Source organism: Rhodotorula paludigena, assembly GCF_050403205.1.
Source record: "Rhodotorula paludigena JCM10292 DNA, Rt_paludigena_JCM10292v1_ctg20, whole genome shotgun sequence".
In the NCBI taxonomy this organism is placed as follows: domain Eukaryota; kingdom Fungi; phylum Basidiomycota; class Microbotryomycetes; order Sporidiobolales; family Sporidiobolaceae; genus Rhodotorula; species Rhodotorula paludigena.
Window position 1 is genome coordinate 294,146 of NW_027481438.1, and position 27,883 is coordinate 322,028.

At 62.6% G+C, this 27,883-nt stretch overlaps 12 protein-coding genes across 12 annotated transcripts; 6 read left to right on the forward strand and 6 right to left on the reverse strand.

Annotated features, from left to right (window-relative positions):
* Positions 1 to 132: 132 nt before the first annotated feature.
* Positions 133 to 2,411, reverse strand: JCM10292_003764 (uncharacterized protein; the record flags this gene model as incomplete). Its single annotated transcript, XM_076649049.1, has 9 exons — positions 133 to 399; positions 463 to 518; positions 599 to 897; positions 956 to 992; positions 1,092 to 1,554; positions 1,612 to 1,704; positions 1,815 to 1,944; positions 2,023 to 2,083; positions 2,234 to 2,411. 9 exons carry the CDS (start codon positions 2,409 to 2,411, stop codon positions 133 to 135), a joined length of 1,584 nt encoding a protein of 527 aa, XP_076505503.1.
* A 739-nt stretch (positions 2,412 to 3,150) lies between these two features.
* On the forward strand, positions 3,151 to 3,908 carry JCM10292_003765 (uncharacterized protein; the record flags this gene model as incomplete). Its single annotated transcript, XM_076649050.1, has 5 exons — positions 3,151 to 3,294; positions 3,478 to 3,490; positions 3,553 to 3,655; positions 3,738 to 3,795; positions 3,885 to 3,908. The coding sequence occupies 5 exons, from the start codon at positions 3,151 to 3,153 to the stop codon at positions 3,906 to 3,908; spliced, it is 342 nt and encodes a 113-aa protein (XP_076505504.1).
* Positions 3,909 to 4,165: 257 nt separating this feature from the next.
* JCM10292_003766 (serine/threonine-protein kinase RIO2) lies at positions 4,166 to 6,608 on the forward strand (the record flags this gene model as incomplete). The annotated part of the gene is made up of 10 exons (XM_076649051.1): positions 4,166 to 4,184; positions 4,283 to 4,326; positions 4,502 to 4,643; positions 4,724 to 4,837; positions 4,943 to 4,997; positions 5,054 to 5,174; positions 5,233 to 5,321; positions 5,384 to 5,725; positions 5,791 to 5,968; positions 6,066 to 6,608. The coding sequence occupies 10 exons, from the start codon at positions 4,166 to 4,168 to the stop codon at positions 6,606 to 6,608; spliced, it is 1,647 nt and encodes a 548-aa protein (XP_076505505.1).
* A 311-nt stretch (positions 6,609 to 6,919) lies between these two features.
* Positions 6,920 to 9,266, reverse strand: JCM10292_003767 (uncharacterized protein; the record flags this gene model as incomplete). Its single annotated transcript, XM_076649052.1, has 13 exons — positions 6,920 to 7,099; positions 7,162 to 7,170; positions 7,246 to 7,352; positions 7,408 to 7,456; positions 7,518 to 7,608; positions 7,665 to 7,820; positions 7,967 to 8,098; positions 8,179 to 8,372; positions 8,431 to 8,511; positions 8,566 to 8,784; positions 8,841 to 8,857; positions 8,968 to 9,138; positions 9,200 to 9,266. 13 exons carry the CDS (start codon positions 9,264 to 9,266, stop codon positions 6,920 to 6,922), a joined length of 1,473 nt encoding a protein of 490 aa, XP_076505506.1.
* Positions 9,267 to 10,105: 839 nt separating this feature from the next.
* JCM10292_003768 (uncharacterized protein) lies at positions 10,106 to 11,523 on the reverse strand (the record flags this gene model as incomplete). Its single annotated transcript, XM_076649053.1, has 4 exons — positions 10,106 to 10,522; positions 10,585 to 11,033; positions 11,107 to 11,179; positions 11,245 to 11,523. 4 exons carry the CDS (start codon positions 11,521 to 11,523, stop codon positions 10,106 to 10,108), a joined length of 1,218 nt encoding a protein of 405 aa, XP_076505507.1.
* Positions 11,524 to 11,970: 447 nt separating this feature from the next.
* Positions 11,971 to 15,704, reverse strand: JCM10292_003769 (uncharacterized protein; the record flags this gene model as incomplete). Its single annotated transcript, XM_076649054.1, has 7 exons — positions 11,971 to 12,222; positions 12,289 to 14,670; positions 14,730 to 15,072; positions 15,136 to 15,269; positions 15,380 to 15,469; positions 15,550 to 15,606; positions 15,696 to 15,704. 7 exons carry the CDS (start codon positions 15,702 to 15,704, stop codon positions 11,971 to 11,973), a joined length of 3,267 nt encoding a protein of 1,088 aa, XP_076505508.1.
* Positions 15,705 to 16,297: 593 nt separating this feature from the next.
* Positions 16,298 to 19,017, forward strand: JCM10292_003770 (uncharacterized protein; the record flags this gene model as incomplete). Its single annotated transcript, XM_076649055.1, has 9 exons — positions 16,298 to 16,899; positions 16,957 to 17,346; positions 17,431 to 17,568; positions 17,703 to 17,957; positions 18,020 to 18,096; positions 18,164 to 18,231; positions 18,324 to 18,575; positions 18,635 to 18,871; positions 18,943 to 19,017. The coding sequence occupies 9 exons, from the start codon at positions 16,298 to 16,300 to the stop codon at positions 19,015 to 19,017; spliced, it is 2,094 nt and encodes a 697-aa protein (XP_076505509.1).
* A 403-nt stretch (positions 19,018 to 19,420) lies between these two features.
* JCM10292_003771 (uncharacterized protein) lies at positions 19,421 to 20,123 on the forward strand (the record flags this gene model as incomplete). The annotated part of the gene is made up of 3 exons (XM_076649056.1): positions 19,421 to 19,551; positions 19,686 to 19,820; positions 20,003 to 20,123. The coding sequence occupies 3 exons, from the start codon at positions 19,421 to 19,423 to the stop codon at positions 20,121 to 20,123; spliced, it is 387 nt and encodes a 128-aa protein (XP_076505510.1).
* Positions 20,124 to 20,657: 534 nt separating this feature from the next.
* JCM10292_003772 (peptidylprolyl isomerase) lies at positions 20,658 to 22,197 on the forward strand (the record flags this gene model as incomplete). The annotated part of the gene is made up of 10 exons (XM_076649057.1): positions 20,658 to 20,753; positions 21,041 to 21,118; positions 21,200 to 21,270; positions 21,350 to 21,376; positions 21,450 to 21,464; positions 21,533 to 21,556; positions 21,619 to 21,648; positions 21,721 to 21,819; positions 21,939 to 22,002; positions 22,066 to 22,197. 10 exons carry the CDS (start codon positions 20,658 to 20,660, stop codon positions 22,195 to 22,197), a joined length of 636 nt encoding a protein of 211 aa, XP_076505511.1.
* Positions 22,198 to 22,591: 394 nt separating this feature from the next.
* JCM10292_003773 (WD40 repeat domain-containing protein) lies at positions 22,592 to 24,485 on the reverse strand (the record flags this gene model as incomplete). The annotated part of the gene is made up of 7 exons (XM_076649058.1): positions 22,592 to 22,792; positions 22,899 to 22,963; positions 23,081 to 23,205; positions 23,325 to 23,516; positions 23,574 to 23,676; positions 23,748 to 24,098; positions 24,158 to 24,485. The coding sequence occupies 7 exons, from the start codon at positions 24,483 to 24,485 to the stop codon at positions 22,592 to 22,594; spliced, it is 1,365 nt and encodes a 454-aa protein (XP_076505512.1).
* A 64-nt stretch (positions 24,486 to 24,549) lies between these two features.
* Positions 24,550 to 26,827, forward strand: CTR86 (Ctr86p; the record flags this gene model as incomplete). The annotated part of the gene is made up of 11 exons (XM_076649059.1): positions 24,550 to 24,689; positions 24,750 to 24,920; positions 24,974 to 25,047; positions 25,102 to 25,219; positions 25,274 to 25,360; positions 25,417 to 25,551; positions 25,608 to 25,673; positions 25,735 to 26,069; positions 26,162 to 26,509; positions 26,594 to 26,663; positions 26,749 to 26,827. 11 exons carry the CDS (start codon positions 24,550 to 24,552, stop codon positions 26,825 to 26,827), a joined length of 1,623 nt encoding a protein of 540 aa, XP_076505513.1.
* A 105-nt stretch (positions 26,828 to 26,932) lies between these two features.
* On the reverse strand, positions 26,933 to 27,791 carry JCM10292_003775 (uncharacterized protein; the record flags this gene model as incomplete). Its single annotated transcript, XM_076649060.1, has 6 exons — positions 26,933 to 26,987; positions 27,057 to 27,123; positions 27,191 to 27,312; positions 27,374 to 27,427; positions 27,485 to 27,554; positions 27,615 to 27,791. Coding segments are annotated over 6 exons (545 nt in total), but the record flags the coding sequence as incomplete, so codon positions are not given.
* Positions 27,792 to 27,883: the final 92 nt, after the last annotated feature.

Consider the following 27,883-nt stretch of genomic DNA (forward strand, 5'->3'; position numbering starts at 1 on the left):
GAAGCAGCGAGGCGGTGCTCTCCGAGCCGCAGCTGCAAGTCGGCGCAAGAGGTAGCGAATTACGGGAGGGAGTGTTTACTGAGCCGTACACAAAGGGGATCACAGAAGGTCTCGCAAGGGAATACGTCCGCCTCACGCCTTGGGCTTCTCCGGCGGCGCCTGCCCGTGTCCTGCGTTCTCGTACCCGGGCAAGTCCTCCTCCACCTTGGACGGCCCCTGCGCCTGCGCTGCGATGGGCGGAGTCGAAGCGCCGCTCGCGGGCGCCTTGCCCTTCTTGGCGTGCTTGCGCTCCTTGCGCCGCGCCTGTGCCTCGGCGACGAGCCGCTCGAGCTCGCGTCGCTCGTCGTCACCCTCTTCCGGCTGAACGTTCTTCAGGATGGCGCCGATGAAGAGAATGGCCTAGATATGACAGGATAAGAGTTATAAGCGGAGCTAGAAGGGCAAAGCGAGAAGTGGGCTCACCTTGGCGCGGTTCATCAGGACAGCATCCGTGACCTCGGCAGACTCCTTCGAGAGGGCTGAAGAGGGATAACGATCAGCCTCGAGAGACTGCGATGAGAAGAGCGAGCTCCTGCTCCGGAAGAAAGCAACAGCGCACCCATGTCGACGACCTGCCGCAGCACGGCGCTGAGCTCGAACTTGCTGCCCTTCCACGCGACAAGGAGGAGCGTCCCGCTGAGCTCCATCTCGAGCTTCTTCATCTCCTCCTCGCCGAGGTCGCCGCCGGCCTGGCGCTTCTCCATGTCGACCATGGCGCGCTGGACGTCGAGTCCGGTCGAGAGGAACGACCAGCCCTCCTTGAGGGTCGCGCCCTTCTCCTTGACGCGCGACCACCACCCGGGTAGGCCGAGAATGTTCGCCGACGGCTTGCGGTGCAGCCGGATGTAGGTAGTCGCCCTGAGAGACGATACGGATCAGCAAGCGCACGAGCACAAGCGGGCGAAAGGCAACACACTTCTGCATGTAGATCTCGCCGAGCAGGTGGCAAAGCTCTGCACGAGTAAACAGTGAGCATCTCACAACCAGGTCACACAAAAAAGATTGGGCGGGTTCCGCCCCGCCCATCCTTCTGAGATTCGCGAGCAACTCACCGACGCCAAAGCTCTCCATCGCCAGATCATGCGTCTCCTCGCGCATGCGCTCCGCAAACCTCTGCGTCTCGGGATCGTCCTTATCGCCCGGGTTGCGCGCGTCGACAAACGGGCGCACGCGGTCGCGCAGCTTTTGCGCGAGCGTCTCGACGCGCTTGCGCTTCTCCTCCCACGACTTTTTCTCCTCTTCGTATGCCTTGGCTTTTTGCTCGGCCGTCAGCTTGGGCGGCTTGCCCGCCAGGTGCGACTTGGCCGCTTTCTCGTGCGCCGCATCGGGCGCGGCGGCGCCGGCGGCGGGGGCGGTGCCTGGGGCGGCAGCGGCGGGGGCCGCGTTCGCCGGGGAGGATGCCGCAGCGGGAGGTGGAACGGTAGTCGAGGTTGGCGCGGGACCAGATGCAGGGGCGGGCGCGGGCGCCGGGTCAGCCGGAGTCGATGAGGCGGATGCGGTCGTCTCGGTGCCGGCCTGCAGGACATCGAGTCAGCAGCGCGCGCAAGAGAGCCTGCAAGCGAACAGACACACCTGCTCGGCCTGCTCCTCGTCCTCTTCGGCCTGCTCGAACGCCTTCGAGACCTCCTTCCCGAGCGAGATCTCGCCGATCCAGTCTTCAAAGGCCTGCAGAGGAGAAGCAGGCACAGTAAGCGGGCGTTCTCATAGCACGGCAGACGGTGACCGATCAAGCCATGCTCGATCATAGAACCGAGTCCAGCGAGAGCACTGCGCACCTTTCCGCCGAACATCATCGAGAATAGCTCGCCCGGGTTGGGCATGACCTCCTCACCGCCAGCCTCGCCCATGGCCGACTGCTTGCCATGCTTGTCGTACACGGCGCGCGAGTTGCCGTCGGACAGGATCCTGCGGGTTGTCGAGGATTTGCATGAGCGGAGGCAGCGGCGGCGGCAGAAGCGAGCGGAACGGAGAGGACCGACGTACGTGTAGGCCTCGCTGATCTCCTGGAACTTGGCTGCCGCTTCGGGATTGTCGGGGTTCTTGTCTGCAAGCAGGGAGTCGCACAGCGGAGTCAGTCGAATGTACCCGACGCGAGCGAGTGCATTGCCGAGAGCGAAGCGCAGCAAAGGCGCCGCGTCAGCGCAGCGCGGCACAGCGCCCGGGCGCCTGGCACCTACGAGAGAGGGTCACGTACCGGGGTGCCAGCGGATGGCGGCCTTGCGGTAGGCCTTCTTGAGCTCTGCGTCGGAGGCGTCGGCGAGGACGCCCAGGAGCTGATAGTAGCTCGGGTCCTTGGGGCGGACGTTGTCGCGGCCGATGCCGACGTCGTAGTCTCCACCTGGAGTAGGCTTGGTGGGCTCTGCAGACGCCATCGCGCGGTGCGAGCGAGAAAGTTGGGCGATGCGAAGCGAAGGGGGCGGTGCGGGTTGACGGGGAGCGTGTCAGAGGACAGGCGAGTCGGGCGAGGCTAGCGGGTGCTCGGCTGGTCAGAGTTCTGCAAGCTGTGCAGCGGTCTCTGGCGCACTCTGTGCCGTCGAGACGCTCGTGGCAGAGGATGAGCGCACCTCGCTCGGCCGATTGGCTCCCTCTTGCAGCCTTGCAGAGACTGGCGAGACCTTGCAGCCTCTCGAGTACATTTTCGTACACCCAGTTGCCCCTCTGGCGCATTTTCCTGGGGCGTGTCGGGGTTCATCAGGTCGTGCAGGCGGCGTCTCGCTCTCCCTCTGCACTCCACTCGCTCCGTAAGTCTCTGCCTCCTGCTTGCTGGGTTCACTGGGCCTCTTTGAGCCGCCCACGTCCGCTTCGGGCATCGCACGACCCCGGGCCGCCGCTCGTCCTCCCCGACTCCGCTGCACCGCGACGGCCCCCTTCACGCGCCGACACCGCCCACGGGAGTGCAGCGGGACGGCCAGGATCTCTGTCGTACAGTGTCACAGCGTGCAGAGGCGAGCAGCGTAGCGGCACCGCTCGCAGGCGAGGTGCTGCCTCGACCGAATCGCCTCTGTCCTGGCAGCGTCCAGCAAGCACACTCCGCACTCAGAGCACGGCCTACTAATTGACCAAGTCCCGAAGTTTGATTACTGACCACAGACTTGCTGCGCACAGCTCGCCATGTCCTCCTCCCTCCTCCGCACCGCCCTCTCCCGCCGCGCCCTCTCCCCCTCCGCCTCGCTCCCCGGGCTCCGCCAAGGGCAGAAGCGCTTCGCTGGCGGTGTGCACTGGTCCGAGCCGACGGGCAAGCTTTTTGGCGAGACGGTGCGTGCGAGTTTCCATGGCAGCCGGCTCGTGCTGGACTTGTTGCGTCTCGGAGGCAGAGCTTGCGGGTGGACTGTCGCACAGGCTTCCGGGCCTGCATGCACTCCTCACTGCAGCTGCCTCCCTGATGCGAGCCTCCCTGTGGCCTTGCTGACTCTACCTTCACTTCGCATGACCTCACAGGCGCCCGCACCTGGTTCGTCCCGTCCCCCCTCACCAGCAGCTGGAATGAGCGCTGACGGTGATTCGCAAACACAGGCAAGAAGCGTGTCAAGGAGGACTGGGAGAACATCTACTACTACGGTTTCGGCGGCGGGATGGTCCTCGGCGCTGTCCTGATCTACTACAAGCCCGACACTAGGTGTGTTCGCACTTCGAGTCCTGTCTACAACCTGCTGCACAGCAGACCGGTTTGCTGACTGAGTGTATTCGACCGAACACAGCATCGAGGGCTGGGCACGCAAGGAGGCGCAGAAGAAGATGGCCGAGGCAGGCGAGACGGTGCGTCTCGGCCCTTTGCTTGCCTTTCCAAGTGCGCTGCTTGTACATGCCCGTCGATGCTGATACTGTCGTCAACTGTCCGGACACAGCCGTCGTACCAGAAGTCGGCATAAGCGGTGGTAATGCGGTAGAGCAGGAGGCGTGCAACGGTCTGGAGTTTCTGTTCCCCGGGTTCGTGCGGCTCCAGAGTCTTCAGCGAGAGCTCTGCAAGCTGCAAGCGCCGTACGAGCGTCTTTGCCAGGGCGCGCCCCACCCGAGTGTCCACCTTGGGCGAGATCAACATGTCGAGCTCGTCGTCGCGTTGACCTCTCGCACTCTCGCTTTCACCGACTCGTGCTGCTTGCTGCTTGCGCGAGAAGACTCTGCAGCCATGAAATTGGACGCCACAGGTGCGCTACATCTCCTGCAAGCCCCGCACCTCGCGCCTCCTCCGCCTCCCCGTCCCGATTGATGAAGCGCGCTGACGCTCTCCCTTGACGCCGTGTAGACCTGCGGTACATCTCGAACGACGCGTTCAGGGTCCTCTCAGCCGTACGCTCCTTCCCCCGGCTCTCGCTGGGTCTGCGAGCGACTGCTGACCGGCCATAACCTGCACTGCCCCCCTTCGCTCTCTCCGCCGCCCCCTCTCTTCCCGCTCGCCTGGCTCCAACCTGCGCCCGACCGCCTCTGCTCAACCACCCTCGCGCTACTCGATAATGCGGGACAGGTCGAGCAAGGCTCGAAGAATCACGAGGTCGTCCCCTCGTCCCTCATCGCCCAGCTCGCCGGGTCGCGCGCAGGCGGCGTCAACAAGGCGCTCGGCGAGCTCGCCAAGAAGAAGCTCGTCGCAAAGGTGCAGAATGCAAAGTGTGCGTCACCTGCGAACGAGACCCGCGGCTCTCGCTGGGCTTTTTCGAGCGCCAGAGCTGACGCTGCGAGGCGCGGACAGACGAGGGCTACCGTTTGACGTACGGCGGATACGACTTTCTCGCGTGCCGGACTTTCGCAAAGCGCGACACGATCTACTCGGTCGGCAATCAGATCGGAACGGGCAAGGAGAGTGGTGAGTGCTCGCAGCGATCTTGCACAAGTTTCGGGGACTCCGTCTGCGGGAACCTGCTCAGTTGTGCGGATCATCGAACGTGCCTCGCTGACGCTTGTGCACCAGACATCTATGTCGTCGCGGACGATGACGGCGCACAAATGGTCATGAAGATCCACCGGTGCGCTTTTCGCCTAGAACTATGCCACGCGCCGAGCTGACTCCGCACGTTAACAGACTCGGTCGCATGTCCTTCCGCGCCATCAAGTCGAAGCGCGACTACCTGCGCAAGGGCCAGTCGGCGAGCTGGATGTACATGTCGCGGCTCGCGGCTATCAAGGAGTTTGCGTTCATGAAGGTGCGCCTCGGGCTTCGCTTCTGTGAAACGAAGCCAACTGACGGGTCGTGTGACGCAGGTGCTGCACGACCATGGCTTCCCTGTACCCCAACCCATCGACCAGTCACGACACTGCCTCGTCATGGAGCTCATCGACGCTTTCCCTCTGTACGCTCTCTGCTTCCGCGGGTCGAGGCCGTACTGACCGTTGCGTCTACGCCTTGCCGCAGCCGCCAGATCTCGGCCGTCCCGTCCCCCGGCGGCCTCTACTCCGCCCTGATGGACATGATTGTCCGCCTCGCGCGTTCCGGCCTCATCCACGGCGACTTCAACGAGTTCAACCTCCTGATCCGGGACCACCGCACCGAAGCCGAGAAGGACCGCGACGACGAGATGCCCGACGACCGTGAGGCGCGCATCGAGCGCGACGGCGGCGACTTTCCCGTCAAGGTTGAGCTCGAGGGCGAGGAGTACGAGGAGCGCAAGCGGCGCGAGCGCGAGGGGACGCTCCTCGAGCCCGTCTTAATCGACTTTCCTCAGATGGTCAGCACCGACCACCCCGATGCAGAGTAGTGCGTTCGACCCGGCCTCGTCACCGCCGGCTCTGCTTGATTGCTGACTCTGTCCCTTCTCCCAGCTACTTCAACCGCGACGTCGAGTGCATCCGCACCTTCTTCTCGCGCCGCTTCAAGTACGAGTCGAGCGTGTACCCGAAGTTCACGACCGTCGTGCGCGACGGCGTGCGCGAGTTTGACCTCGACGTCGAGGTGGCCGCGAGCGGGTTCAAGAAGGAGGACCGCAGGGCGCTCGAGGAGGTGAGTCGGCTTAGCTCTATGGCCACAGCTTATTCTTTGGCTGAGCATCGAGCTAGCCTCGGTGAAGGATCTGGGCTGACGCTCTTCTGCTATGCAGTACATGGCCGAGCTCGCCGCGCACGACGCCGCGAACCCAGACCCAAGGGAAGTCGCCTCCGACGAAGAGTACAGCGACGAGGAAGAAGAGGACGACGAGGACGCTGAGGCGGACGAACAGACTCGCGCGGCGGACGAGCGGGAAGAAGCGGACGAGCCGGAGGAGGTGCCGCAACTCGACGGCCTGCGGATAGCCGACGATGCCGCTCGCGAGGACGGCTCGGAGGGCGAGGATGAGGAGGACGAGGAGGGCGAGGAGGGCACCAGCGACGAGGACGAGGAGGAGGAGGAGGACCCGACAGCGCACCGCCGCCACCGCCCTTCAGCGCCTCGCCAGCACCGCACGACGCGCGACGTCGAGTCGATCGTCACGGCGACGCTTTCGCGCAAGAAGCAGCAGAGCGAGCGGCGGCATCACGGCAAGAAGCCCGTCAGCGCCAATGTGCTCGGCAGGCAGAAGGGGAGCAAGAAGAAGCAGAACGCGGGCGCGAGGGAGGCTAGGCAGGCGTCAAAGGGTGGTGACCGCGGAGGCGCGTTCTTCTAGAGGGCACGCTGCTATGACGCGCGTTGCATTGACACATCCTGTCCACCGAAGATGCGAGAGGTAATAGTTTCGGTGATGTGGGTGCGCGAAAGCCGCTCGCACGCGCTTGAGTTCCATGGCACTCGCTAATTACACTCTCGTAGCATTCAGAGAACCGCTTCCACTAGGGGTGAGCACAGATTCGACATGATATTGACGGGAGAACCGGGGAGACTTGGGGGAGACCAGACAGATTTTTTTAGCAACAACCCTCGTCTTCGTGCGCGCTTCTCTAAGTGAGACGCCTGGAACATTCTTCGGATCCCTGCAACTCACGCCATCGATGCCGCTTCGACCTTGCCGGACGCAACGGGGTCTTTCGACCCGCCCGAATGGCTCCGCGTGTCCGGACGGCCGCGCCCGTCGGTCGTTGACGAGGTCATGACGGCAGGGAAGCCGTGCGCAGAGTCGGCTTCGATGTCCTTCCTCAGCTCGAGGTAGTCGTAGGCGAACTGCGAAATTGAGCGGGTCAATCAAGTGCACGGGACTTCAGGTAGACCAGACTTGGGCGTACCTCGCCGACCTGTTGTCAATGGAAGGACCAACGTCAGTAGCTGATCTTGTACAGAAGATCCAGGCGCAGGAACACTCAGCTCACCTCAGCCTCGTCGATGCCGACGATTTCGGCCTCCTCCGACGAGCGGAACTTGCAGCCGGGAATCAGATTGATGAGGAACAGCAGGATGTAGGTCACGACAGCGGTGTCTGTGGCCCTCTGGGTCAGCGCCATACAAGCCCAGGAACAAGGGCGCGCACGCACAGACGATGATGCTAAGTGAACCAGCGAGTTGCCAGCCCATCTGCTTGTACTGTTCGAGGAGGCAGTTGTCAGCGCTTGCCTGTCACACGTCGCATGGAGTAACAGCACACGTTGTGGTTGATCCAGCCGCCCTCGATCTCGGTGAGGCCGTCGAAGCTGGCGACGCGGGAGTCGGCGAAGAATCCGGTCAAGATGGCACCGCTACAAGGATTCAGAAGTTAGCTCACAGTTTGCGGGTCTCGTAGAACTACACGCACAAGAAACCGCCACAGGCGTGCAGGGCGAATGCATCGACGGCGTCATCGACCTTGACGAAGTGCTTGAGCGCGGTCGCGAAGTTGCAGGCAATGGCGGTGAGGAAGCCAACGCCGAATGCAGCAGGCACACCGACGTAGCCTACCGCCGGCGTGATGCTATGGCAGCGTATGAGCGTCAGTGAGCTGCAGGCTTTTTCATTCGCACATTGAGAAGGCCGAGGTGAGAAGGGCCGGATAACAGCAGTAGACACTGCCATGCAGGCCATCCTGGGTGTAGCAATTACTGTGAAGGATCGACGTACCCGATGAGACCGCCAAGAATGCCGGAAGCCATGCCCACGGCCGAGTAGCGGCGAGTGTAGAAGAAGTCGACGGCGAACCAGCCGAAAGCACCGGCCGCGCCCGCAATGAATGTGTTTGTGACGCAAATGAAACTGGTGCAACAGAGGATGAGCGCAAGACCAGACTGTGCAGTCGCCAGAACAGATGACTGCTGGAGCCAGAGCCGACGCACCTCTTCAGGTTGAGAGCACTCATTGACGCGCCGTTGAACCCGCACCAGCCGTAGAAGAGGAAAGCGGTGCCGAGAACAACCATGTACGAGGACTGGGGCCTGTAGTCCAGCTTGGTGGTTCCGTATCCGCGACGAGGTCCGACGAACCAAGAGATGACGAAAGAGCTGATGCCCGAAGTGATGTGGACAGGCCCCTGAGTCCCAAGGAAAGAATGAGTGCCAAGTTGCGCAGACAGAAAGAGCGGAACGCACACCACCGGCCCAGTCGAGCTCCCCAGCGTTGTACAACCACCCGGCACCGTTCCACACCCAGCAAGCAACCGGACAGTAGATCTGCAGCGTAAGGAGTCAGTGACTGTCGAGTGCGACTGTATGAGAAAGGCTCACAATAGTGAGCCAGCAGAAGACGAGGATGAGGAAAGGTCCCATCCGTCCGCGCTCTGCGCTACCGGCAATCATGACGCAAGCAGCAATGGATGAGAATTGGCCCTGATAGATACTGTAGAGGAGCGCTGGAATCGCTGTTGAACCGGGGGAGGGCTGGATGTCCACGCCGACGAGTCCACCGTGCTGAAGGTCGCCGATGAACGCGTTGGCCCCGCCCGACTGTGAGATGTGATGTCAGCTCTGAAGGCAGTGACACTTTCTCTACCGGTGCTCACATAAGTGAGGGAGTAGCCTGTCATACGGGGCACAGGAAAAGAAGGCCGTCGAGGCGCAGGAAGAAATTGACCGCGTCAGTTTGAGATTCACTTGGCAGATCTCGCAGCCGAGCGATACACCACGCACCCCAGAAGAACCACTGAAGCAGACCGAGCGTATACGTCGCAACGGCAAGGAAGATCATCGAGAGGGCGTTCTTGCGTCGCAGCAGGCCAGCGTACAGCAGTCCGAGCCCAATAGGCATGATGCTGACGATGACAGTAGCGGTGACGACCCATGCACAGTCCCCCAGATTGTCTGCACAGTTCAGTGAGCCCACAAACGCCAGGCAGAGAGGATGAGGAGGTAGATAGCGTACAAATGACCTCCTCGCCGTCGATCCAGGTTGCGAGGTTGCCCTCGGGCGTGCGGGTCACGTTGACCATGGCGGCTGGGAGACAGATCAATGTTCAGGGGAAGAGGGAGAGCCGCTGTCGGGTTATCAAGAGGACGCCGTGGATTGACGGGTTCAGGCCGAAGTCGCGGTTAGCGTCGACGCTAGAAACGCAGGCGGGGTAAGAGTTTCATGGAAAACAGCTCACGAAGCGGCAGCAGAGCAAGGCGAGGCAGAGACGCGTAGGACCGCTAGGACAAGCGATGAGCGCAGCGAGGAGAAGCGGCGCGGCAACAGGAGCCAGCAAGCGGAAGACGGGGCACAAGCGCCGATACGTGGCACGAGAAGGCAATCCGGACAATCTGCGCCATCGCGAAGCTTGGCGAAAAGCTGGGGGCCGAGGGGGTGGAGGATGCGCGAGATACGCGACGCCCTTGCCGCGCTCAGACGAGGCGCTGCCTCGCAACACGTCTTCTCTCGTTCTCATGGGCGCGCGCCTTATCTGCGCGTAGCCAAGAGCGACGCTCTCGATCAGCTTGCCCAGCGTTCCGCAGCGAGTTAACGCAAGGGGGCACGCGCACGGTCAGAAGAAGTAGGAGTGCAGGGCAAACGCGAGGGCGGAGACTGAAAACGAACAGAATGCCCGTAAGCGGCAACAGGCGGTGCAGTGTGAGAAACACCCCACAGAGCGGACGAGAGCTGCAGTGCAAACAGGTTTGCCAACGACAGCGGAAGGCACGAGGGCAGTTGTGGAAACGGGACATGAATGAGAAGGGAGTGAAAGAGAAGGGGAGAGCACGCGTCAAGCAGAATGCATGTGGCGGGGAAGGGAGGTGCAGGAAGGGGAGTCGCGTCTGTTCAGGGTCCGCGCACAGACGCACCCGCCGGCAGTCAGTCCGCCTGCTCCACTTTCTGCGCCCAAGCATTGACCCAGCCTGCCTTGTCCTCCAGCCCAACTGTGAGCCCAGCAAACAGGCCCTCACGGTCACCGCCCGTGCCGTCCTGGCCGGTCTCCCCTTGCTCGCAAGCAACGCGCTCGAGCCATGCAGCAAGAGCATGGTCGTTCTCGGCCTTGCCGAGCGTCGAGACCGAGTCGATCGCATTGCTCGGCGCTGACGGGAGCTCGAGCGCCGCGAGGTCGGCGAGCGAGTGCGCCGCTGGGTCGAGAATGAAGTTGGCGTACGACGACGTGACGTAGGCGCTACGTACGAGCGTCTGGACCTCCTTGATGATGTTGTACAGCCCAGACTCGTCGGCATCGCGGCAGTGCCACAACCGAACGAGGTGGCCGCACAGCTGGCTGAGCGGCTGGAGGTGAAGCGGCGGTATGTCAGCACCCACTGACAAGGAAGGAAAACAGCGACAAGCACCTCGCTATACTCCATGAGCTCACTAGTCGCAAGCGTGCGCTGAGCAATGCGGCGGTGCATGGCGAATATGAGGCAGTTCAAGGAAATGGGGAGGATGAAAGGAGGGAGCGGTTCGATGCCGCTGTCGGCTATTTGGGGAGACTTCACCTCGTACCGGTTGCGCTGCGCGAGATACGTGACCGGAAGCAGCTCGGCGGGATGCTGTCGCACGATCGTTTCGAAGTCGCTGAAGTGCGAGAAGGCAATGCGGATGGTCGGAGGATGCGACTCGAGCCTTGCATAGAACTGGTCAAACTTTGGGTGAAGCGGCAGCGTCTGCCCCGGATTGCTGCTCTGACGCTGCTCGGCGTACAGCACTTCGCCGGCCAGTCGCGCGAGAACGAGGTCCGGCGAGGCGGGCACGAGGTCGAGGCGACCGTGGTTGAGCTCGACATGCAGATCATGCGAGACTGCAGAGAGATGCAGAGGGCGGTCAGTCCCACGGAAAGGCGGTTCGAAAGCACCTGAAACGAGATGGCTCACGAGTGATTCGGTTGGACGACATGAGGTGGTGCGCGAAGTCCGGCACGGCCCCTGCGGCGATGAGGATGTCAAACTGTAGGGACGGCATGCAAGAGACTTCAGTGCTGGTTATTCCAATCCTCGAAAGAGTTCGCCTACGTTTTTGTCACCGTTATTCGCAGGTACGATGTGCGCCGCCTCGAGCATGATGCTCGGGACAGCGCCAACAACGGCGCAGCACTTCTTCGGCTTCTCGTCCAAGTCAAGCTGCATGTACGGTACCGCAGTCGCCTCTGCCCAGCCGTGGCGGCCCTTGACCAGAGGATCGGCGGCGGCATCAAAGGCCCACGGCGAGTGGGAAGGTTCAAGCAGCGCAACGAGCTTATGCAGCTGAGGAGGCACCGACAGCGTGATTTCGGACGAGGTGCTCGCGGGCATGTGGCGCGGCGGCGGGTGCCGCTGGCATGCAGCGGTAGTAGCGAGCGAGGAGGCGATGCGGCGATGACGATGAGCTGACGAGCGCACTCTGCAAGCTGTACAGCGCGCGCGGCCCAGCAAGCGAGCTCCCTTGAGCCTTGAGAACGCTTCAAAGGCGCTGAGATAGGCGCGCGGCGAAGAGGTTGCGTCCATGCAATTCGTGCAGTCGCCGGCAACTCTCCTTGCTTCTCACTTTCGACCCCGCAGGAAGCGCAGAGAGTCATTGAGCGTGAACTTGCAGGACTGTCGTGTCCAATAGGACGGCCGCAAGAGGAAAGAACGAAGGGCGGGACATAGGGTATCGAGGGATGCGACGAGGAAATATGCGAGGGCGAGCCCGCCCGGCCGGACGGATTCTATAAGGACAAGTACGACAACGGCGCGCAACAAAGACGATGCATGCTCTTCTTACGCGAGGAAAGGCGCGAGGCCCGCCTGCTGCACCTTCTCGGGCTGGCTCGCCGCGAGCGCCTTGACCATGTCGACGAGCTTGGCCTTGTTCTCGGCCGTGAGCTGGCTCGAGCCCGACGGGTAGAAGACGTCGGCGCCCGTGTCGCTCTTGGTCGACGAAAGCGCCTTGGCGATGACAGCGAGAACGTGGTCGAGCGACGAGAGCGCGATCGGGTTGTTCTGCTGCAAGAGCGAGAGGACGGCGTCGAACTGCGGGTTGGCGATTGCCGTCAGATCGCCTGTTCGGACCAGAAGCGTAAGAAAGAAAGGACGCACCACACTGGAGCTCTCGGCGTAGTCACGGCGGAGGGGAAGCGACTGGAGGAAGACAGGCACGACCTGGTCGAGCGGGACGGCAGCCGAGTTCTTGACGATCATGCGGGCGACGGCGCCGCATGCGTTGTCCTTGGCGTTCTCGTGCTTGCTCTGGCCGTCGTCCGGCAGCGAGAAGAGCGGGTGCAGCGCGCCGAGGACAGTGAGGTACTGCGACGAGAGGTCCGACTGGGCATGGAAGAGGAGCGAGCCCATTGCGAACGCGGCGTTCGACTGAACCTCGGGCTCGGGGTCCGAGAGCGCCTGGAGGAAGAGCGGGAAGAGCGTGTCGGCAAAGGTGGTCGACGCGCCCTCCATACCGTTGACAATCTCGGCGAGTGAGCCAATCGCGGTCGAGCGGTCGGCCGTCGAGCGGTTCAAGTCGTAGTACTTGACCATGTCGGGGAGGAAGGCGGCAAAGAGCTGGGCAAAGTCGGCACCAAGGGTCGTCGCGAGCGTGCCGACGAGATCGGCCGCGGCGCCGATGAGGGCGGCGTCATACTCGGACTGGTCCGCCTCGGCGCCCTCCTCGTCGTCGGCGGCCATCTGGCACAACGCCTTGCGCTGGAGGATGGCCGAGAGCTGCTCGCAAATCGGCTGGACGTACTTCGGCACGATGAGTGCCGGGCCGACGCTCATGAGTGCCGCCGAGAACGAGTTGCACAGCTCGTTGACGACCTCGCGCTCCTCCTCGTCGGACCACATCTCGAGCACGGGCGGGACGACGAGCTCGACGAGCTGCGCGACCTCGGTGCCGAGCACGTTGCCCTGCGTGCCCTTCTGCCACTTGGGCGCGTCGAGGACGCGGTTGAGCGTGCTGATGAAGCCGAGGAGCGACGCGACGGCGCTCTTGCGGATGCCGTCGTGCCACGAGTGCTCGAGGCCGGGCATGAGCGCCTTGACCGACGCCTCGACGTAGGGCAGGAACGCCTTGCCGACGTTGTCGAAAAGCTCGGTAAGGGCGTCCGACGCGCACTCCTTCTCAATGGCGATCTGGGTCGACGCCTTGAAGAATGCGTCCTCCTCGTCGCTGTCGATCTCCTCGTCGACGTCCTCAAAGTCGGGGTCGTCGTCGTCGTCGAGACCCGTCGTGAAGTCGTTCGACGCGTTGGCGCCGAGGAGCGCCTCGTCGTCGACCTCCTCCTGGCCGACCGCAGCAAGGAGGATGGGCATGACGATGGGGAGGTACTGCGCGAACTCCTCCTTGTAGACGCGGCTGACGACGGCAAAGAAGATGTAGCTGCACTCCTTCAGGTTCGGCGCGTTCTCGATGCCGATCGCCGCGATTGCCTGCTTCATGAGCGGCTCGTAGTACGGGCGGAACTGCTCGGAGCCGACGGCCTCGGCGAGAGTGCCGACCGTGTCCTGCGCGACGCCGCGCAGCTCGAGCTCCTCGCCCTCCTCGGTGAGCTGGAGACACTGCACGAGACGCTGCATGACGGCGTCAAAGTAGGGCGCGAACTTGGTCTTGGACGCGTGCGCGGCCGAGCCGATCGCGCCGACGACGGTGCCCTTCAGCGAGGTCGGGGCCGAGTCGAGGAGCTGCACGAGCGCCTCCATGAGCGAGGGGATGTAGGGCTCGATGTCGGCGCCGAGGACCTCGAGGAGGCAGTCGAGCGCGATGCACGCCTGACGCTGCGTCGCCGGGTCGATCATGAGCTTGCTGATGAGCGGGAGCAGGAGCGCGTGCTGCTTGGCGCACTCCTCCTCGAGCATCTCGCACAGGCACCCGAGCGCCGTGCACGCCGCCTTGCGCACGACGACCTCGGGGTCCTGCAGCCCGTTGATGATGAGGGGCCACATCGCATCCAGGTGCGGCTGGATGAAGAGCGAGCAGCCCTCGACGACGACACCGAACGCCGTGATGGCGCTCTTGCGGAGGTAGGGGTCGGGCGAGGCGGCGAGCGAGCGGACCTGCTCGAAGAGGGGAGGGAAGACCTGGGTCGGCGGAAGGTTGGTCGCGAGGACGTCGAGGACACGGAAGGCGGTGCGCGCAGGCGAGTCGTCCTCGATGTCTGCGGGCTCGGGCTCGGCGCCAACGGGGAGAAGGCCAGTGACGATCGAGCCGGCGAGGTTGAGCTGCTGGACCTTGGCCTTCTTGAACTTGCAGAGCCACAGGATCGAGTTGAGCGCCATGATGCGGAGGTCCGAGTCGTACGCCTTGTTCGACGCGGCTTGGAGAAGGAAGGCGAGGAGGTTGGCGAGGTGGGGAGTGACGATGGGGACCTCGGAGAGGGTGATGTTCTCGATGAACTCGAAGACCGACTTGGTCGACGGCTCGTCGCCGGCCTCGAGGCAAGCCTGGAGGACCTGGACGACGTTCGGAACGAGGTTCTGCATCGCAGCCTGTGAATGTGAGGCGTCAGTATGGTTCGTGCGACGGAAAGCGGTGCCGCGCAACGTACAATCTCCTGGTCCTCGCCCGCCTCGATGAACTCCGACAGCTTGCCGAGCGCCTTGATCGACCACACGCGCACCGCGAGACTCTCCTGATCCGCGATCGTCTTGGTGAAGAGCTGGAGGAGCATGGGGATCTGGTTGGTCGCGCCGCCGCCCGGTGCGCTGGGCGCGATCGCGATCGAGTCGAGGAGCATGAAGATGGTCTGGAGCGCGACCTCGCGGTGCGTGGCGTTCGGCGCAGACGACGCCTGCCAGAGCCAGGGGAGGAGCTCCGGCCAGACACCGGCCTCGAGCTCGAACTTGGCGATGGCGGCAACGAGACGGGCAGAGGCGGTGCGCGCCTGGCCGCTGCGACAGTAGAAGCGCGTCAGTGTCGCTGTTCTAACTCAACCAAAGAGATCGGAGACGCACTTGGTCTCGGCAAGGAGAAGGTCAAGGAGACGGCTCTTGAACGAGGTGCGGAGGTCCTGCGCCTGGCTCAGCCATTGCTTGTTCTTCTTGGTCGAGACGCGCTTGCGGAGCTCGACGAGCGCAAGCTGACGGATCTGTCGACGGCGTGATTGTGTCAGTGGGAAGCAACGCGGAACGAGACACGCGCAGGAGGTGGCGCCTGGCATTCGAGCCGAAGCATCGCGGCTAGAGAGGCGAGACTCACGGCCGGGTTGGCCTCGCTGAGAGCAATCTCGAAGAGGGCAGGAACGCAGCGAGCGTCCTTGTAGAAGTGGTTGTTGAGCTGGACGGTGGCCTGTGCATGCCGCGAGTATCGCGTGTCAGTGACCACTCAGGAGCTCCGCGACGAAGGCAGAGAAGGTGCATGAGACGCACGGCCTTAATTACTGCCGTGTCGGGCGCAATCGACTGCTCAAGCGTGGCGAACAGCGCCTGCGTGAATTCGGGCTAATCGAACGTGGGAGGTGCACAGGGTCAGCACAGCGCGCAGGGACGGCGTTCGGGCGGCGTGAGGAGCGTACGTCTGCCATGGTGGCGGTCTAGCAAGCGCACGGCACCAAGGACGGCGCGAGGGAGCGGTGGGAGCAGCCGAGCGTGCGTCGAGCTCCGTCGCGCGGAGTCGAGCCGAGTCCAAGCTGAGATGCCGCCGCCTCTCTCGCGCGCGTCTGCAGGGGCTAGCCAGGCTTTGTAGAATGCTTGGAACTGCTTCAGACTGCCTGAGTGTCCCGCTTGGCTGCTCTCATTGCGGTGTGGGCGGGATGTCCCGTTTCGCTTGCGAAAATGGACGACCATGGCATGTACAAGCAGGACTTCCTACGAGTCTACTGGTGCATCTGACTGGCCTCTGACTTTGTCGAATGCGAGCATGTCTGGGAAAGTCGGCGGGGTGATCGAGAGGCGAGCGAGGCGCGCGACTTGCCCGTCTCTCCTCTGTCGCTCCTGTCTCCCGCCGAGCGTGCTGCCGAGCCGATCAGACTCTGGATCGAGTGCAGTCGGACGCTGCCAGCTACACAGTTCCCCGCCGCGAGCTGCCGTCGCCGTTCGTGCGCGCACCTGCCTCCGCAGCACCCGCTTCCGCTTTAGCCTGACGCGAGCCAGCAACTCGCCCGTACAGCGCACGAGCATGAGCGCCGCAGACCACTCCGCTCAGCTCGCAGGCCTTCGCTCGGGTATCTTGCCCGCGTCGATCCCGACTCAGCACTCGCTTTCGGCGTCGAGCAGCGCCTCCTCGGCGTCGTCCTCGTCGTCCCAGGACAGCGCAATCCCGCCCTGGCGCGCTGGTCATGACCCGAGCCCACACGGTGTGAGCTCGACCAACGTCTCGACCGCGATCACGAGCCCGGCGTCTTCGTCCCCCGTCTCGCCCTTCTCGTCTCCCCTGCGCCTCGCCGCACCCGCCTCCCTCGACGCCCACACACTCGCGTCCGCCGAGGAGGGGCACAGCCCCGTAGCACCTGCAGAGGGCGCTGTATATCGTGCCAACGGGAACGGATCTGGTTCCACCGGCGCACACGGCCGCGAGCGCTACTCCAAGATGTCGGACGTCGACGCCGAAGATGCGCGGGTTGCGCGCAAGCTCGCCCAGCAGCACAAAGCCGCGCAGAACGAGGAGGACGATGAGAAGCTCGGGGACAAAGAGGCGGACGAGTGGGACGAGCTGCTGAGCCAGGCGAAGCAGGCTGGGCGGCTGTGGAAGAAGACGTGGGAAAAGGAGGGCTGGAACGGGTGCGCCCGGCTCTGCGCTTTGCTTTCACTTGTTCCGTGCTGACCATTGCGAAACAGGATACTTGCACGTCTGCGGAGAACGCGGACTCCGTCACTCGGGTCTGCTCGCCGCGCTCTCACCTCGTCGCCTCGTTTCGCCTCCGCCCGCTCACTCTTCGCCGTCATCCCGCCCCGACGTCGCGCCCTGTTCCTCGTCACCGTGACCCTCATCATCCTCTTCCTCCTCTTCTCGCCCTCCGCCTCGACTCCGTCCTCAACTCCTTCTCCTCACGGCCGTCTTCGCGCCCGGCGAGGGCGCTCGAGCGCGAACGCCCTCGCGGTACTCACTTCGACTACGATGTCGAGTGCGCTGCGGCCAAAGGGCTACCCGCAGTCGGCCAACAAGGCCAAGGTCGTCGAGTCGATCAGCAACCCTTACGGCTTTATCAACCTCGTCGACCCGTACAGGTGCGCACCGCACTTCGACTCCTGCTCTCGTAGTGTACTGGGAGAAGGCCGGTCCGGAGCTGACTCGTAGGCAATTCACTACAGTGGAGGCGTCTTCAACCCGTCTCTCCTCGTCCTCCCCGACCAGGCGGGACTTGGCTGGCGCCACCTCCTCGTCGCGCGCGGCGAAGAGAAATACGAGCTGATTCAGGGCGAGGACACGCGGTGGGAAAAGGTGGTCGGGTGCGTCCGTTCTCCGTCGACCTTCTCAGGCGCTCTCGTCCAGCAGCCGTCTCAGACGGCTCTCCAGAGCCGTTACGGGCTCTCCACGCTGGCCTGTACAACGCGTATACTGACCTGAGATTATTGCCGTACAGTTGCTTCATGCTGCCGCTCAAGCGCGCGCACCTCGACCTCCCGTACCTCGCGCGGGAGTCGGAGCTCACCACGCTCGATCTGCCGGCCGAGCGCAAGGTCCCCTACCACCGCTGCGACAACCCAGACTTTAATCAGTTCGTGGGTGCTGAGGATCCCCGACTATTTTTCAGAGACGACGGGCAACCCCTGATGGTGTACAGCCAGACCGGGCGGTCCCCGAACATCTGCCGGGCGCTGTACATTATCGACGCGCGGTGCGAGGGCGATTCCGCTCTTTCTTCACTCTGACACGATCTGACATTCTCGTCGCTTGCAGCGTCGTCATTCCTGGACTCGACAAGGCGCTCAAGAAGGCCGGATGGAACCCCCCGATCGAGTTCCGCGAGCAGACTGGTGCGCGGACTCCTTGTTGTCCTGCACCGTCTTCCGCATTGTTACTGACGTGCTCGATTTGCGACAGACCTCATCAGGGAGGGTCAGTACAACATCGAGAAGAACTGGAGTGGCTTCATGGGCCAGAACGACGAGGTGCGACCACGCTTTCATCTCGCTTCTCTCATGCCCTGTCCTGCGGCGAGTGATTCCACCAGACGAGCTGACATGCGATGCATCTCATATAGCTCATGTTCCACGTCTCGCTCGTGCCGCAAGAGATCTACAAGTGGGTACCCAATATGACGCTCCGCCCGCTCAACCCGCTTGCGCCGTCGCACAACTGCCTCACCGACATCCTCGGCAATGACATGAACCGCGTGCACCTGCACCACGCGACACCGCTCCTGCGCGCGACGCTGTGCCGCCGAGGCGAATGCAAGCCCGACGTGCACAACACGGTGCTGTTCGGGATCATCCACGTCAAGTACCACCCTCTGGTGCGTCCTCGTCTACACACTGATCCGTGGCTGTCAAGCTGACAACGCCGCAATCATAGCCGTACCTGCACTATGTCCGGCACGTCGTCACCTGGAACGTCACCGAACCCTACGAGTACATTTCGGTCTCTCGCCCGCTCACCTACAGCGGCACGAACCAGGCCGACCCGATCTTCACGGTCTCGATGGCGTGGGACCACCCGACGGACCGGTACGGCCTCGGGCTGAACCACGGGTTCCTCGACGACTCGGTCCTCATCTCGTTCGGCGTGGCCGACTACGGATCAGGCTACACCGTGCGTTCAGCTTCTGCCACTCCGACTCTGAGCGCGCAGAAGGGCCACTGACAAACAAGTCCTCTTCGCAGGACGTCCTGGCGCATGATCTCCTGACAGACCACCAACTCTGCTCCGGCGTTGGCGGCACCTCCCTCTGGTCGTAATCACCTCGCCTGTCGCCCTACTCCATCTCTTGATCCTTCACTACAGACACTACCCCCGCAGCAACCGCTTGCATCTGTACCCGCAGTCTCGCCTTCTCACCCGCTCTCCAACCTATACACGCCCGTGCCTTCCTCCGCCACACTTCGGGCCGCTGCGCCCTCCGCCTCGCACAGACATTCTCTTTCGTCCTCCTCGTCACCGCGCAGTACGCGGACATCCTCTCTCCCATTTTGTGCCGTCCCCTCCCTTGTTGCCTCGCCCCTCTATCGAATGTGCTGGCCAGCAGTTCACCCGTAATAGATTATCTCGCTCGCCTTCTCGACACCTCATGATCTCGCTCGTGGTCTGCTGGGCGAGAGCCGTCGGGGACCTGACGTGCAGGATCCAGGTTGCAGCGGAGGCATGTTCAGTTCGTCGCTCGTCGTCCTCTCCGACCAGGCCGGTCTCGGCTGGCGCCCCCTCCTGGTCGCGCGCGGCGAGGAAAAGTACGAGCTGATTGAGGGCGAGGACACGCGGTGGGAAAAGGTGGTCGGGTGCGTTCATTCAACGTTGACCTTCTCAGGCGCTCTCGTCCAGCAGCCGTCTCAGACGGCTCTCCAGAGCCGTTACGGGCTCTCCACGCTGGCCTGTACAACGCGTATACTGACCTGAGATTATTGCCGTACAGTTGCTTCATGCTGCCGCTCAAGCGCGCGCACCTCGACCTCCCGTACCTCGCGCGGGAGTCGGAGCTCACCACGCTCGATCTGCCGGCCGAGCGCAAGGTCCCCTACCACCGCTGCGACAACCCAGACTTTAATCAGTTCGTGGGTGCTGAGGATCCCCGACTATTTTTCACGGACGCCGGGCAACCCCTGATGGTGTACAGCCAGACCGGGCGGTCCCCGAACATCTGCCGGGCGCTGTACATCATTGACGCGCGGTGAGAGGGCGATTCCGCGCTTTCTTTACCCTGACACGATCTGACATTCTCGCCGCTTGCAGCGTCGTCATTCCTGGACTCGACAAGGCGCTCAAGAAGGCTGGTTGGAACCCCCCGATCGAGTTCCGCGAGCAGATTGGTGTGCAGACGGGTTGTCCTGCCCCGACTCAGCGTCCGTATTGACACTCTCGCCAAATGGCAGACTCAGGCTTGGACCCAGGGACCGTGCAACATCGAGACAAAGATGACTGGACCGGCCTGATGCGCCAGTACGACGGATTGCGACCACTCTTTCGTCTCGCTTGCCCGCTGCCCCGTCCAGTCGACTCAGACCTCCCTCGCCTTGCACAAGCATGCACTTCTGTCTCCCTTCCCTCGCTGCTCAGCTCGCCGCAAGCTCGCCGCTTTGCCTTGTGCCCTCCTTCCCTTGTTGCTTTGCCCCTCCAGCGACTTTGCTGGCTTGCGGATAGTGCGTATAGATTGTCTCGCTCAATCGCCGCATAGATACTGCGAGCTTACGATCGTTGTGAGGGCAACTTCAGCAATCCGCGGAGATACCGCTGTCGCCGAGAGCGCGTCGGCTCCACGTCGAAGGCTGGACCCGCCGCGGCTCTCGTGTCCTGCCCATCAGCTGCACCTTCCGTGAGCTCGATCTGCGGACCCAGAAAGACCGCAGCGTGCTAATTCGCAACGCCCCGCAGCACCTCTGACCCCACGATGAAGTTCCTCACGACTTCGCTCCTCCTCGCCGCGCTCGTCGCCGTCTTCAGCAATGTCGCGCTTGCGGCCAAGGGCCCGGTGATCACGTCCAAGGTCAGCATTGACATGCATCGTGGTGCTGTATGGCGAATCGCAGCCGTCCAGGCGGGGCGGGGTCGGATCGCGAGCTGATGGAGATGGGAGCGCAATGGGTCGATCTATTGCCGCGAGGCTCGCCAAGGGCGCATTCGCGGCTGCTAGTCGCAGCTGGAGCCCTCAGCAGCAAGCCACTATTCTCGCTGGAGACGCAAGGACTGACCTGTCAACTTCCCCACCTCGTCCTCGTCCACCCATACACATCCCGCAACCTTTCTCTCGCAACCCATCCGGACGCCTTGCAGGTCTACTTTGACGTCCGTCACGGCGACGAGGACCTCGGCCGCATCGTCATGGGCCTGTACGGCAAGACCGTTCCCAAGGTAGGTCTCCCCGTTCCGCTCTTGCGCCGCAGTGCTCCGTGCTGACTGCGTCGGTCACGCTCTTGTTCACGCAATCTGTAGACTGCGGAGAACTTCAGGCAGCTCGCAACGGGCGAGGCTGGCTTCGGCTACGAGGGCTCGTCGTTCCACCGGTGCGCCGAGCGCGCTCCTGCTGCGACCCTTGCGAGCGTAAGCACTGACCAGTCCGCTTTCTTTTCCATTGTGTCACAGTGTCATCAAGAACTTCATGATTCAGGGGTGAGGCTCCACCCTGCTGCTGCACCTGCCTGGCAACTCGCTGACCCTTGCCTTCCTCGCTCACTCCGCGCAGCGGCGACTTCACCCGGTTCGCCCATCGTAGCATATGTCGAGGTATCCCAACACACCTTGCTGACACCTCCTTCCCGCTCGCAGCGGTGACGGCACCGGCGGCAAGAGGTGGGCTCCGCTCGCTGAATCGGATCTTGCCTGCGTACTGACGTTTTGCTGTCCATCTGCAGCATCTACGGCAACAAGTTCGCCGACGAGAAGTGCGTTCTTCATCCCGCCGAGCAAGTGAACAAGAAGGGCGAGCGGAGCTGACCTTAACCCGCACGCTCCAGCTTCAAGCTCCGCCACACTGGCCCTGGCCTCCTTTCGATGGCCAACGCCGGCCCCGACACCAACGGATCCCAGTTCTTTATCACGACCGTCACCACCTCGTGCGTTGACCTCGTCACGCTGCCGGTCGAAGTGAGCTGACCACCTGCTCTCCTTTGTTCTTGTTTCTTTCGTTCGCCTCGTGTCGCTCCTGTGCTACTCCGCGCTGCTCTGATCACAGCTGGCTCGACGGCCGCCACGTCGTCTTCGGCAAGGTCCTTGAGGGCATGGACATTGTCACCGCTGTGCGTTTCCGTGATGTCCCTCCAATCTGTCTCCCGCTCACTCAGCTTTCCCCTTCGTAATAGATCGAGAACGTCCCCAAGCTTCCGGGCGACAAGCCCAAGAGCAAGGTCACGATCGTCAAGTCAGGCGAGATCCCGCTCGACAAGGAGTTCGACGCCGAAGGCAAGGAAGTTCCCGTCCGGGCGGAGCTGTGAACGCGGCCCGGTGTCCCGAGGATGGGATGAGCCCGCATCAAATTGCTGCGGTGCGAGGTGCGGTCCGAAGGTGGTGGGGATGGTGGTGATGTGTGGGATGATCGGCTGCTGTGTGCGCACCCCTCTCCAGTATGGAATGCAGAGTCCTGACATCCACACATTTTGCTTCTTGAGCAGACTAAGCGGACTCGGCAAGGGTATAGATCTTCTTGCAAGCAGGCGGAGCAAGCAGGCGGACGAGGGAGAAGAGGGGGCGGAAGAGGTAGACCGACTTGTAACAACACCACTCGCTTGACATCAGCTCACGTCTCCCGTTATCCTTCCTGTGAGGTCGCGCACGAAGCGCTTCACGGCCTGCATCATCGCGCAGTGGATTGCAGGAACGGACCAGCCGTCACGCGTCGAGTTGCATCTGCACATCCCCTGCCTGCAGCCCCACGCCGTTGACTGCTTGCTCTACGGGAGCGTCTACGCCTGGTGCAGCTTGCTGCGCCGGACCCGCTGCGGCGGCCGGTGCTCCTATAGCGCCGTTCAGCTCGGCGGCTGCAAAGTGCGGAAGCGCCGAAGGGGCGACCCAGATCTTGACAACGGGGTCCTGTAGACAGTCTCGCGTCAGCGCAATCCTTGCACGCACCGCGCAGGTCGGATGCAAAGGGTCTGAACGAGGGCCGTGAGGTCAACGAGGCGAACGCGAGACGCACCCGCTCGAGAGCCCCGGTTGCGAGGATGGCCAGGGAAGGGTGGTGCGATAGGACCATAACGACATCTGCGAAAGCAGGGAATCAGTGCCAGCCTATCGCCAGTACAATCACACGCCCGAGCCCGGGAAGCGAAGTCGCAGCTCGGGGCGCGTTCAAACACGGCTTGGGCGGGAGCGCCGCACCTTTGTGCGCGTCCCACGTGCGCGCGACTTGTCGCGACTGGATGTCCCACATGACGACCTTGTGGTCCTCGCTTCCGGTGAGGAGGTATCGGCCGTCGACGGTCAGAGTGGTCGGGATGCAGTACCTGCGGATCAGGTAACGGTCAGCTCGTCGAGCGGGACCAAACCGAAGCTGCAGAGATCCGCAGGGTCGTTCCACCGGGCCCGCTACACGAGGCATGAAAGCAGCTCGACGGAGACTCACTTGCGGTTGACGTGACCACCATACACCTTGACAACCTTGTCCGCCTGGTAGTCCCACAGCCGAACAGCCGAATCGAGCGTCGAGGTGAAGAGGAAGCGCGAGTTGGGCGTGAAGCGGACGTGCGCGACGGGCGCGTTGTCCTCATTGGCGATCGTCTTGAGACACTGGCCTGTCGCGGTGTCCCAAATGCGGCTGCAATATGGAGTGTCAGTAGTGCAATCATTGACCATATGACGCGACTCGACGGACATGTAGCCGTCCCAGGACCCGGAAACAAGCATCGTGCCGTCCCGACTGAACTGCACAGCGCTGACCGGCTCAGAGTGCGCGGGAAGAACGCGCATGCAGCGACCTATTGCATGAATTTTGTCAGCATGGGGCAGGCGAGAACTGCTTCAGCAGCTTCAGTCGGAGGAAGCGCACCTTTTTGCACATCCCACACGCGCACCGTCTCGTCCATTCCGCCACTCGCCACCAGATCTCCCCTCGGACTCCATGCCACGCAGAATACTGCGCTGAGGTGCCCCGACATCACGCGAATGGCCTCCTCGGGCTTGCCGTCCTCCCTGCGCGAGACGGCGAGCGGTCGAGCGAGATGCTGTGACAGCTCTGGGCTGACTTCCCAGATCCGCACGGTACGGTCGTCGGATGCTGAAGCGAGGAGGGTCGAGTCGGCGGAGAAGGATACGTCGGACACGCCGCCGGCATGCGAGTGGAAGGTGCGGTAGAGGCTGAAGGACGGGAGCGAGTACAGATGGATGGGCGCGTCGGCAGCTGCAGCGACGCTCGTCAGCTGCCAGTACATTGCGGCAGGTCGAGAGGGTTGAACGCACAGGCAGACACGAGCCATCGGCCGTCTGGGCTGAACTTGACAGCCGATACCGACTTCTTGTGCCCGGTCAAGGTGAAGCGGAGGGCATAATCGGGTCCCGCGGCGCCGTTCTCCAATGCCTGTCCAGCTACCCCGCCTCCTAGAGCATCACTTGTGCTCCCCTGCGCCTCTGCAAAGCCCGGCGCGAAGCTAGGGAGCGCGTCGCCGTCGGATGGCCCGTCGCGACGGAAGCGCTTCGACGCGGGCTCGTCCGGGTGTGGTTCGTCCGCAGGGTGTTCGTGCGGCACATTCGAGCTCTGCGCCGGGCTCTCTGGCACCCCAAAGCTCATCTCGAGCTGGCAGCAAGAGGTGGTTCAGTCCGACCGCGAGCCAGACTCTCTCGCGGCGACCAAGATGCAGGAACCGCGAGCACCGAATGCAGCCGAGCTCGTGCAGAGCCTGGAAGAGTACACGAAGTCACAGCACGCGCCCGATCAGCTCGTGCAGCTCTTGCGCCCACCGCGCCTCGCCTTACGCTCGACGCCCGACTTCCGGTAAAGACTGATGAAGAAACTCGCTTGCATCCGCCGCGCTGACAGAGTGATTGCGTGCAGTACCGAGTATGGCAGTCACTCTGCATTCTGGCCTGCACTCGCAGCCGTCTGGAAGGTCGAAGCTGCGCGACTCGCCAACGACGAGCAGGCGAGCGTCCCTGCAGTCCTCGCCCTCGCCGCTTTTCTCCTCAGCCTGTGCATGCAGGCACCGCAGAACCAGATTCAGGCAGTGTGCGTTCAGTTGTCTGCGTCGGAAGGCTCTCATTGACATCGTGCGCCCGCAGAGATCACGTTGAACCGCACCTTCGCACCGCGCTTTTCGCTGCCTCGTCTCTGACGAACCTGCAAGATCCCGCCTGCAAGTCCACCGGCTACCTGAACTTCGCCCAATCGCTGACGCACTTGCCCGCAGACGCCGACATGACCCGCACCTGCTGTCAAGCCCTTGCGAATCTTGTCGCCAGCAACGAAACGACCGCAAGCCGCTTTGCAGATCGGTTGCAACTTGAAGAGCAGACTTTGCTCATCCAGTGAGTCTGAAAACCTCTCAGTCTACTCCTGATCGCTCATCTCGTTGCTCGCAGACGACTTCTCGCAACACCAGATCACGGCACAATGCAGGCGCTACTCATTTTCCTCCTCAACTCGATACATGGCAGTCGAGAGCGCGCGTATGTGATTCCGAAAGGCGTCGCAAAGACTGAACTGACAGAGTCTCCTTTCACAGCCTGCTGCTCGGCACCTCGAAGCCCGGAGCTGCCATTCTCGACCGCCTCATGATGCTCATCAGCGTGCTTTTCGAGGACGAGAACCCCGAGTCAATGTCTACTGGCGAGTACACTTCCGAGGTCTTTGGCCTGTCGTGCGTTGTCTCCCTCTTCGCGTGGGTAAACATGAGCTAAGCTTCCGCGTGCACAGCTTCTCCCTCGTTCAGCAGCTCATCCATCTGGGGGCACTTGCACAGGCCTACGAGGAGCACGCACTGTACGTCGAGCGTTCCGCGCCGTCATCGCTCAAGTGTCGCGCTTACCTGCTCGTCATGCAGCATGCCCGGCTACTCCATCTCGGCCACACTCGTCGTTCTTCTCAAATTCCTCGACGGGCACCTGTCACTTCCCGGCCAGGCGACCTCCCTATCTTCTGTCGCTCTCGTGCCATTCCTCCTGCGGCAGCTCGCACACCTGAGCTCAAGCCTCATCGACGAGGGTGCGCAACGCGCGCGCAACGCCGCAGATGCAGCGACATTCCAAGGAATCGTCCTCGTGCTGCATTGCTTGTGCTCGATTGGTCTTGCGCTGGAGCAAGAACGCGAAGAGGCGGATGCAGACGCGGAAGAAGAGGCGAGGAACAGCATGAATGGAGGGATCGAAGCTGTCGCACGTCAGTCCCGTACCCTCCCTAATCAAAACCACCGCACAGGCGTTCATGGCGTATGATCTCACCGATTACGATCTGACCGATGCACTGTGCAGGTCTCCTGCACTTCTCGCAGACGCTCCTCCCGCCCCCTTCCGCCCGACCAGCTCCGCCTCCTTCTCCTCATGCAACGCCATCCACCGCAGACGCTCCTGTAGATCCACCTACTACTCCATCTGCAGCAGATATCGCGGCTGCATCCGCCCTCTCACCCGAGTCGATTGCCGCCATTGCGCAGCTGCAGCGCACCGCCGTGCAGTACCTCGGCATCGTCACGTTCCTCCCGCCTTTCTCGGCTTCGTCCGCTGCAAAGTCGCGCGTCGAGGAGGCGCAGAGGCGAGTGAAGGAGAACGGCGGCCTCGAGGTCCTGCTCGGGTTGTGCCAGATCGACGAGCGGAATCCGAGTGAGTCGGCGCAGACGATGGTCTCTTGACGCTTGAGGCGCACTTGTGCCGGTGTGCTGACTGCGGCCGTCCTGTTCTGTGCAGCCATGCGGGAGCATGCGCTCTTTGCGATTCGCAACGTCTTGAAGAACAACCAGGCGAACCAGAATTACGTGTACGTCTCGTCCGATCACTGGGCGCGCCTCGATCCGGACATTCCATCGGTCGGAAGAGCTCTGACAAACATTTCGAGCACGTAGTGAGGCGATGAAACCGCAGTACAAGGTCGGCAACAACGGCGAGCTCCTCGACCTGCCACCGCCGAAGCGCAACGAGTAGACGGATCTTCCTCTCTTCACAGTTGTTGTCAAGAAAGACACAGCAACTTCATGATCTGAACAACGGGAGACTGAGAAAATGCTACATCGCAAAATGAGTTCGCCTCTACGCCTTGACCTTCTCGAGTAGGGCGCGGAAGTCGGCCACGTTCTCGTCTCCTCTGCAACAGCGAATAACCGTTCGACCGTCAGCGCTTGTGATATATTCGAGATCAAAAGCGAACACGCACTTAATCAGCCCGCGGTCGATCTGGCTCTGCGTGAGTTCCTTTAGGTATGGCAGCATCTTGTCTTGATCTGTGAGCCACGGCTCTGGTCAGCTCTTCTGCCGCAATCTTGACAAGAGAGACAGGCAGGAACGAACAGCGGAAGTTGAGCTTGTACTTCATGAGCTGCTCGTCGCCCTGCTCGTGCACCGTCGCGAGCAGCGCCGGGATGAGCGGCAGATCGGCAAACGTGTCGAGGCGGCGAAGGATAGGGTGAACGCTAGAATGGCAACCAGCTCAGTACTGTAGAGCTCAGAAGGGAATACAACTGACGGGCTCACCCGAAGATGATCGCGTTCGTCTTGGGCAGCTTGCGGAAGGTCTGGTGGTCGATGCTATACCAACGTGACGGTCAGTCTCGCTGACGCTTGCGAAGTACAGAGCTAGCATACCGGAAGATGTAGTCCTTCGGGTGCAGGTCTTCGGCAAGCGTTTCTTCACCTTGCAGTGTTGCAATGCGGTCTGTGGCGCAGGTCCTCGTGAGCTCCTCGGCTCACACCCTCGCAAAGACGGACGACATACGCTGATGACTGTTCAGGTCGTCGACGATCTCCCAGCTCGAGCGCTCGAACGGCTCTTCGGGCTTGAAACGCTTGAGCGTGCGCTCGACCGAGACGAGGATCTTCTCGTTGAACTGCGGCACATGCTCGTGTACCTCGCGCATCGACTTGCCCACCTTGGCGCTAAAGTCGTAGAAGCCTGTGGACCCGCGGGTCGAGGGTCAGCGGCGGGGGGGGGGGGGGGGGGGTGGCTGGGGGTGGGGGCCAACCGGTGGGGGCAACCCCCCCGCC